Source organism: Magnolia sinica, chromosome 11 (genome assembly GCF_029962835.1).
Source record: "Magnolia sinica isolate HGM2019 chromosome 11, MsV1, whole genome shotgun sequence".
NCBI lineage: Eukaryota > Viridiplantae > Streptophyta > Magnoliopsida > Magnoliales > Magnoliaceae > Magnolia > Magnolia sinica.
Window position 1 is genome coordinate 33,241,675 of NC_080583.1, and position 10,171 is coordinate 33,251,845.

General features: G+C 46.0%; 1 protein-coding gene across 1 annotated transcript; it reads left to right on the forward strand.

Annotated features, from left to right (window-relative positions):
* Nucleotides 1-7,994: 7,994 nt before the first annotated feature.
* LOC131218088 (uncharacterized) lies at nucleotides 7,995-9,911 on the forward strand. Its single transcript, XM_058212771.1, has 2 exons — nucleotides 7,995-8,905; nucleotides 9,026-9,911. Exons 1-2 carry the CDS (start codon nucleotides 7,995-7,997, stop codon nucleotides 9,909-9,911), a joined length of 1,797 nt encoding a protein of 598 aa, XP_058068754.1.
* The last annotated feature ends 260 nt before the right edge of the window (nucleotides 9,912-10,171 follow it).

Below are 10,171 nucleotides of genomic sequence, written 5' to 3' on the forward strand. Positions count from 1 at the left end.
GCGCGGAAAGTTCGGCTAGCCCAACCTTAGGTTTGGCCAACCGAACATGTCCACTCGGCCAGCCCGACTATGTTCGGTCAAGTTTCCAGCAATGCATTTCTTTAGAATTCAGGGAGATTCGGCTAACCGAACCTTCGACTAACCGAATTTTGGATCGGGCCAACCGAGTTTTCAAATCCTTTGGCTATAAATAGAGGCCTTCTCTCATTCATTTCTACAATAAAAACCTGTGAGAAACTTCCTCAAAGTAAGAGAGAAAATCAGACTCTCCTTAAGCTATTTGTGTGGTAATTCTAATATTCTATTCGCTTATTTTATTCTCTTTCTCAAGTTAGCTTTAATCGCTTTTAAGAGAGTTATCTAAACTCTACTTGAGATTTAGAGAATAGAATTTACATCAGTTAGGCTTTTTTATATATATATATATTTGTAGACACCTCACCAGGCTAGTATCTTGAGAAAGCTAAGATAACACGGGAACCATGATCCTAGACCTAAGCCTAATCCCAATCCTAGCCCAAACCCTAGCCGCAAACCCTAGTCTAGAATCTCCAAAACTCCCCAGTCGCAACCCGAAACCGTGATCCAAGCCGTTTAGTATACACACAGCCTCACCTATACCCTATACCCTGGCTAGAACCCTCTATCCATATCCAAATCCACCACTTTGCATCCCAAAAACCCAAAACGAAGACCATCGGACGAACCAGAGCGCCACACGAAGCCCACACATGCGAATCGGCGCGAACTATGCCCGGACGGTAGTCTGACTACCTCCTGCGGCACTCTGATTGCCGTCGCTCGTGGCCCCCCTGTGGACAGCTGTCTCAGCGTCCAAAAGTCAACTTTCCTTCAAAATTACCCCCCCTACCTTCACTATTTACCAATTTACCAGCCCTACAAGCCAATGAGAGTGTGCCATGTGGCATCTCTCTCCTCTCCACCAATCACCACTTGCCACTTCAACTTTTAACCCTCTTAAATCCAGTAATTGCAACAATCTCATTGGAGAAGGCTATAAATAGCCCTCTCCTCTTCTCATTTCCACACCCAACAACCAAGAGAAAGAGAGTGAGAGAGGAGGAGAGTGGGAAAGGAAGAGAATGAGGAAGAGAGTGAGGGAAAGGGAAGGAGCTCCCAAGCTTTCAAAATCCTAATTTTTTTAGCCACCCCCTAGCCTTCTTCTCAACCTTTCCAACCCATAAGCTCAAATTAGTCATGGTTCAGTCTATGTCTTAGCCTATTCAAAAATCAAGCCAAAGATCCATCATCCTACAAGCATTCATCATGACATCTACTCCCTTCTCAACCCCCCTGCTTCTCTAGATCTCTAGTGAACGTATGTTCTGTGACTTGCCGCACATCGGATCCTGTCACATCAGAAATTTCTAGTGATCTAGTCCACTTCTTCTTTGCCTTTTTACATAAGTATCATCATATCCGCCTTCTAGACACATTGTCGGATGTATGCTCTGTGGCCTGCCGAAATCTCGGATCTTGCTACATCAGAAATCCACATGTGACTAGTCCCCATCATGACCACAACATTATCATCATCCCTTGAGATTATTTTACCATACTAAGTAGAGACTGTACGTTCGTACGGGCAGAGAGGGTACCTAACACCTTCCCTCTTTGTAACTGAGGTCCCTTACCCGGAATCCCGGATCGCAGACCAGAAGTCAATCTAAGGTAGGGGAGTCTTTGGATTTCTCTAACCTTACATGTTCCGCGGGTTCTAGCCGACGGCGGGATTCTGAGTTTTATTAGCTAGTGGCGACTCCCAACATCCATACTTAGGCTAATCCCACCACCAAAACCATAACATCCATACCAGCGTAGGCGCCGATTTTTCAGTGTCTACAGAATGGCGACTCCGCTGGGGATATGCTAGACCACACTAGTTGAGACCCGACTTGAAAAAGTGTGGTACTTTAATCTCAAGGGATATTATAACTGCATTCATACAAAAAAAAACTTTGGCTTGTACTTTCTTAGGCACATATTCGAACCATGACCACTCGAGCCCACGCAGCCATGGCCTCTCAAGCTACCCATGAAGAAGAGTCGGCGGCCTAGCCAGCTCCCGAAACATCGACACCCGCACCCACACCAACACCCGCACCTCTACCAATAGCTCCAACAGATCATCAGGCCAATACAACCACGCAAGAGCTACTGCTTCGAACAATACAAGAGCTATTGCTTCGCCTAGTGACAAGTGCCACACCGATTACACAGGCAACCCAGCCTTGTGTGTAGAACAGTTCACTCCCTCAAACCCCTTTTGCCTTCTCTCTCATACCCCCAACAAATCCCGTGCTCCCTCTCCTGGAAGAGTCAGCACAAGATCAACAGTAACAAGCAATCGGGAGCAACCCTCCCACACATCTCTACTCAGCACAACACAACAATCAGGTTACAACACAAGTTCCCCTTTATGGGAACCATAGACAAGAACTGGCGGATGCCCATGAAGGGGGCCAGTTTCGAGTCCAACTCACTCCCCCTAACAGGAGTAACATTCCGGAATTGGCAGATACCCCGGGCGGGAACCATTTTCAAACATCACATCCTCCTCCGAAAGGGAGTAACGTTCAATTCCAGCTACCTCCCGCCACCGAGAGTCCACCATCTTTTCAGCAACCCCCCATTCTTGATCCATACGAAGAGGAAGCAGCACAAGCCCTACAGCAAGGGGCAAGATACCATCCGCAAGGCAAGTCTGAGATTGAAGAACTATGAGAGTAGCTACAAATGGTGCAAAATTAACTCCAAAAGCAGCAAGGAGTGGACCACCCGTCCACCAAATTCAGGGACCTTTGTCCCTTCCCAGACGCCGGGTACCTCCAAACTTCAAGGTACCAAAATTCAAAAGGTACGACGGTAGTGGGTGCCCCACAGCACACCTGAAAGCATTTTATGGGGAACTAATGCGATAGCAGGGAATGATGGAGCCCTGATACGGCTCTTCCAGAAATCCCTTAAGGGTGATGCTTTGGTTTGGTACACCTCACTAGACAACCATCAAATCAAAACTTGGGAAAAACTCTCCCAAGCATTCATTGACAGGTTCTCATACAACCTGAATATGGCTCCAAGAAGATCTGACCTAGCTGCCTTAAGACAAAAAAGCGATGAATCCTTATCAGCATACGTAGGGCAATGGCGAGCCATGGCGGCTCGAATGAGAAACCCTATTGATGACGAAGAGCAGATATCTATGATCGTACATTCAGCAAATCCCAGCATTTCAGGAGATCTAATCTCATATCCATACACAAATTTCTCCCAACTCATCCGAGCTGAAGAACAGGTGGAAGCCGGGATCAGGGCTGGGACCATTTCCCCATGGCCACACCAGACCCCTTCAATCAAAAGAAAAAAAGTCGAAGGGAAACCAATTGGATATGGGAATGGAAACAGCACTGCTCCCGTGCAACGGACTACGAAAGTTAATAACACGCCACCAATACGCAAGGCAGCCAATAGGCTCCACAACCGGAGCCACAACAAGACAGACAATACCAGCCACAATCAAACAGGCAGTATTAAACACAGCAAGCCCAACAGGGATATCAGGTACAACCATATTAACAACAATCGCAACAGCCTAGGGGAAATGCGCAAGGTCCACACAAGCAGATAATGTTAGGAAGGAAGTTCACCCCTCTAGCACAAACATACAGTCAAGTTCTGACACTAATGCAAAAGCAACTCTTAACACCACTCCAACCTCGACTTCTATCTAATCCCTTGCCACTTGGTTACAATGAAAATCAGTACTGCGCATATCACCAGGCTCCTGGCCACCTAACGGATCGCTGCTTCGCTTTAAAATATGCAGTCTAAGATTTAATTGAGAGCCAGAAGATTGCGATCACCGTATAGGCCAACAATACAACTCAGCCAACATTCTCTAAAATCCCCTACCATCGCATCAAGCAGGACCCAACACATCCAACACTTTTACCATCAACCACATTGAGGGAAGGTAATCCATATACTCCTCTCCACATCATTCCATCCAAGCAATCATGCCCGATACATCAAATCGGACATGGGGGTATCGACAGGTACCATCGCCTGGGCCACAGATATTCCTTGAAGCAGCACCTGCAATGCAACCTCTCGTATTCCTTAAAGTAGCACCAACAACACAGCCTCTCGTATTCCTTAAAGCTGCACCTAACAGGTCACATCCTCAACATCCTGCCCCCCAAGGGGCACACTTAACTCTGTCCTCATCACATCCAAAAAGGTCAAATTCTGAACCCGTTGTTCTCCCGATAGGTCTCCCTGATCTAACCCCGCTAACCTTGCAAGGGGCACCCCCAGTTCAAGCCCCAAAATTTCTGATGCCTCACCAACTAGCACATGCTCAGAGGACCTCTCCCACACAGCAAATGGAGGAAGAGAATCCTAATGACAAATCTCACCAAGACTTGGTAGCACCTTAAGAAAAATCATCAAGTCTCTCACAAATGATTCCAGCCACAACCCCTCGACCTCAAAAACCAATGATATACCTGGAAGGAAGAGCGGTTCCCTCCTACGACCCAAAAGCAGTCCCATGGCATTACCCAGAATGTGATGAAGTGGGTAACAACGGGAGGTATTTCAGGAGAGATAACCAAAACTCGAGAGAAACCCGGGGAACTTTGTCAGGAACCACTTGCAAAACCAATGCTGCTTACGATATAACAGCCCAACTCAAAACCATTACCGCACAAATATCCATCTGGAAACTTCTATGCACATCAAAATCGTATAGAGAAATCTTTGCGAAAATATTAAATGACGCCCATATCTCTCCTGATGTACCTCCTGAAATGGTGGCAAGTATGATTGGACAACTCCTCGTACCACGGGCCATCACCTTCTCTGATGATGAATTATCGCTTGAGGGGCGCAAATATGGGCACTCACCAAACATAATTGCTCGCTATAAAAATTTCAAAGTCCCACTCGTGCTCATTGACAATGGATCCAGTCTTAATGTTTGCCCTTTAAGGACTGCTGAACGGTTAGGGATAGAACCATCCTCCTTCAGACCTAGTACCATGAGCGTCAGAGCTTTCGATAACTCTCGAAGACAGGTCGAGGCAGAAATTGACCTTGAATTGCAAATTGGACCAGACATGACCCTTGTCATGTTTCAAGTCATTGACATTCCTGCCTCATTTAACCTTCTGTTAGGGCGACCATGGCTCCATGCTATTGGGGCTATCCCATCTACCCTCCATCAAAGGGTTAAATTCCCTTCAGGAAATCGAATCATCTCAGTATTGGCTGAGCCAGAAACGATCTTACCGGTGACGGTCAATAACCCAGAAACCGACATCCCAGTGATTGACATTTAGCATACCGAGGGTGACATATCATATCACAACTTCGAATTCGAAAATGTAAATATAGTTGCCAATCCTCGACCTCTCGCTGCTGAATATGTCATCCCCCCTACTGAGCAATTAATCCTGAAATACCGTACCGAATTCCATGAAAAAAGTATGGTGATAAAACAAGCACCTGCCAATGTACAAAGACAGGGACTGGGATATCAGCCTACACCAGAGGATCATGCTGAAAGGCCAAAAAAGGGTTAACCATTTAAGTATACACCCATCAAGTTCATAAAGGCAGGTACAGTTTGTGGAGAAACAATGATTTCTCTTGAGGACCACCTCCAACAACTCAAACTCTCAGAACATTCCAATCAACAGACCATCTAGCCACCGATAAGATGGGACAGGATCCTCAGGGTATCGAAAACACATCTAACGCCAGAAGCAGAACCCCCAGACCCATCACATGAGGCTAAGGGCAGGGAAACAGGGTCATCCACAAAGAACCCAGAACCAGGAGTGCCTCTTGGAGGGGACATAGGCAAGAACAGGGAGACACCTATCCTCATCCATAATCAAGGGGACACATCCTCGTCACCAGCTCAGCAGCACCAGGGGCAGAAACAGCCCATCCATTGGATTGATAAAGGGAAGTGACCTTCCCTTGATTAGACAGACATCAGGATACCACCGTAAGGTGAATCTGAGGAGCCCGAAGAGCTCCATCTCCTGAGCGAAGAGATCAAATCAGACTCCAACTCTAAGCCCAGCCCAGCAGACATCATGGTTATCAGGACAGGTGACCCTCAGGAACGAACAGAGCAAAATGACAGGATCGAAGGGGGGAAAGAACCAAACTGGACAGCCATCCCCATAATGATCGAATCAGTCGGCGAACCATCCATGGATCCCGGCCTTTAAAAAAAATGCCAATGTAAATAGTAGTTGGTACCCCAAATTAGGACAAGACTAATCATGGTTTGCAACGCCGTCCTGTTCGGGATACCTTGGCGACACAAAAAAATAGAAAATTTTCAAAACATAAAAACATTACATACTCCCAAAAATACAAGAAAATCAAATATTCCTTAAAACCACAAAACATCAGAAAATTCTCAAAATACAAAAGCAATAGAAAAACTTTCAAAAATCACTGTGCCAAACACCTCACACACATTACAGGGGTTTGAGGTCGACTCATATGATTTCGATCTAGAGTTGGACTTCGAGCTCATGAGTTTGGATGAAGCCTTGGATGAGGGAAATGATGATACAGCTCTCAAATTTGAGGATTCTCTCGAAAAGTTCGAAATAAAGGCCAATGTTGTAGTAGACGATTTCAAAATTGTGAACTTAGGGTCAGCGGAACTCCCCAGAGAGGTGCGCATCGGAAGATCGTTGTCCCCGGAATATAAGCAGAGGATTATGGAGTTTCTGAAACCGAGGTTGTCCAACTTTGCTTTCTCTTACGAGGACATGTCAGGGTTCGATGAAGACTTGGTGATACACCGTCTGCCAACAAAGCCTGACATGAAGCCTATCAAGCAAAAGTTGTGAAGAATGAAGCCAGAATGGGCTCTGAAGATCCGTGATGAAGTCATCAAACAGTACAAAGCGGGATTCCTGGTAGTCTCCAACTACCTAGAATGGCTCGCAAACATTGTACCAGTTCCAAAGAAGGATGGGAAAGTCAGAATGTGCATCGATTTTAGGGATCTCAACAAAGCAAGCCCCAAAGATGACTTCCCTCTGCCTCATATCGATATGCTGGTCGATAATACTGCTGGGCACAAGATCTTCTCCTCCATGGATGGTTTCTCCGGTTACAACCAGATCAAGATGGCCATCGAAGATCGTGAAAAGACTTCCTTCATCACACCATGGGGAACTTTCTGCTATCAGGTCATGCCCTTCGGACTGAAGAACGCATGAGATACATATCAGCGAGCCATGACCGCCTTGTTCCACGATATGATAAACAAGGAAATGGAGGTCTACGTAGACGACATGATCGTCAAATGTCACACAATCAAAGGACATTTCGAAGACCTCAAGAAATTCTTCAACAGGCTAGAAAAGTTCAAGCTCTGTCTCAATCCGTAAAAATGTGTATTCGGGGCAACCGGAGGCAAGCTGTTAGGCTTCATTGTCAGTAAAGACAGTATCCGGGTGGACAAGGCCAAGACCAAGGCAATCGTTGAAATGCCACCACCCAAGACTGAAAAACAAATTCGAGGCTTCCTCAGGCAAATCCAGTATATCAGTCGATTCATCGCACAGCTCACTCCGGTCTGTGAGCCCATATTCAAGCTATTACGGAAGAACTCGCCAAGGGAATGGAATAACGACTGTCAAGTGGCCTTCGACAGGATCAAGAAGTATCTGCTAAATCCTCCAGTGCTCATGCCACCTACTCCAGGTAGGCCACTACTGTTGTATATCTCCGTCATGGCAGAAGCAATTGGATGCGTTCTCGGCTAGCACGACGATACGGGAAGAAAGGAGCAAGCGATCTACTATCTAAGTCGACGATTCACAAGCTATGAAGCCAAATACTCCAGCTTAGAGAAAACATGCCTTGCCCTAGTTTGGGTAACACAACGTCTACAATAGTACATGATCGCTCACCTAATCTTTCTGTTCGCTCGCATGGACCCATTAAAGTACTTGTTCGAGAAACCAACGCTAACGGGCAGCATCGCAAAATGGCAACTACTGCTCTTAGAGTTTGACATCACCTATGTCACTCAAAAGGCAATCAAGGGGCAGGCACTGGCCGATCATTTAGCAGCACACTCTCTACCTGATTATCAACCACTGAAGACCTTCTTTCCCGACAAAGACATCCTACTTATCGAGGAAGGAAAAGACAAGAAGGCAGAAGAGTGGACGCTCTTCTTCGACGGAGCTGCAAACTCGAAAGGGAGTAGGGTAGGCGCCATACTCTATTCTCCGGAGGACATCCTAGTTCCCATATCTAGAAGACTGGCATTCCAATGCACTAATAACGTAGGAGAGTATGAGGCATGCATCGCCGGTCTCAAGGAAGCCATCATCCTCAACGTAAGGAAGTTACGAGTCTTTGGAGACTCACAACTCATCATCAATCAGATAAATGGCAATTGGAGGACCAAGGATGAAAAGTTGATCCCTTATCACGTGTATCTGGAGAATTTAGTCGAAGAATTCAATGAGATCACATTCTCTTACATGCCTCGGGTCAAGAACCAATTCGTAGATGCTCTGGCTACCCTCGCCTCAATGCTAGAAATTCCAAAAGGAGTTGCTGAATGGGAACTCACTCTCAAACTCCAGGAGGAACCTGCATTCTACCTACAGATCGACGAAGCTGAACTATCCTCAAATGATCGGCCGTGGTACACAAGTATCAAGAAATACCTCGAACACCAGAAGTACCCAGAAGGAGCCACTCTGACCGATCGTCGCACCATACAACGGCTAGCGGCACAGTACGTGATTACCAGGGGCATCCTCTATAAGCGATCATTTAATCAAATCCTTCTCCGCCGTGTGGATGAAACAGAAGCAGCGCAGATCATGTCAGAAATCCACGAAGGACTATGCGGCCCACACATGAATGGACACATGATGACCAAGAAGATCCTGCGGCTCGGCTACTATTGGCTCACGATGGAGACAGATTGCTGTAAACACGTCAGAAAATGCTTCAAGTGTCAGGAGCATGCGAACCAGATCCATGCGCCGGCTTTCGAACTTTACAACTTGACGGCACCATGGCCCTTTTCCATATGGGGATTGGATATCATTGGTAAAATCAATCCCAAAGCTTCAAACGGGCATGAGTATATCCTGGTGGCAGTAGATTATTTCACCAAGTGGATAGAGGCAGCATCATACACTACCATCGCAACATCTCATGTGGTCAAGTTTATGAAGAACAACATCATTAGCCATTATGGGGTCCCTCAGGCCATCATCGCTAACAACGGAACTCCGTTCGTCAATAAAGGGATGGGCAATTTCCTCGACAAACTCAAGATTCAATGCCATCGATCAAGCCCCTACCGTCCTCAAATGAACGGTGGAGTCGAAGCCGCAAACAAAACTATCATTCGCATACTGGAGAAGATGGTGAAGACAGAATGGAAGCAGACGTCTGTACGATTTGCTACATACGCAACTCCTTACGAACTCGTATACAGAATGGAAACAGTCCTACCAGTTGAAATCGAAATCCCATCACTACGGATACTACTGGAAAGTGGAGTTGAGGAAGTCAAATGGCAACAAGCAAGGTATGATCAACTGCATCTGGCAGACGAAAAGCGCATGCAAGCGCTAAGCCACTCCCAGTGTTATCAAAGAAGGATCGCTCGGGCCTACAATAAGAGGGTCCAGAAAAGAAGCTTCAAAGTCATCGACATGGTCATGAAACGTATCTTGCCAAAATTCAAACCCTCATGGGAAGGACCGCTGATTATCCGTGAAGTACTCCAAGGAGGCGCTCTTCGACTCACCAACCTGAAAGGGGAAGATCTTCCCGAGCCCATCAACACCGATAACGTGAAAATCTATCACAGGTAACCATACCTGACTTTGTCAATGATTACAATCGCAAAGCTGCCCCTTCGTTCCCACCAAAAACAAAAAGTATATATATCCGCCACCTCTCCTATCAGAAACACCCGGCGTCTCTCCTAAAAATCTTTTAAAAAAAAAAGAAGAAAGAAAATCTCAAAAAGAAAAGAGAAAAAGAAGAAACACAAAAAAAGAGGAAAACAACAAAAAAGAAAAGAAAAGAAGACCCAGAAAAAAGATTTTTTTTAAAAAAAACAACAAGTCCA

Coding starts and splice junctions, on each gene's coding strand:
- LOC131218088 (XM_058212771.1), top strand. CDS start 7,995: ATGGACCCATTAAAGTACTTGTTCGAGAAACCAACGCTAACGGGCAGC. Junction 8,906..9,025: donor ACAGAAGCAGCGCAGATCAT/GTCAGAAATCCA, acceptor TAAACACGTCAG/AAAATGCTTCAAGTGTCAGG.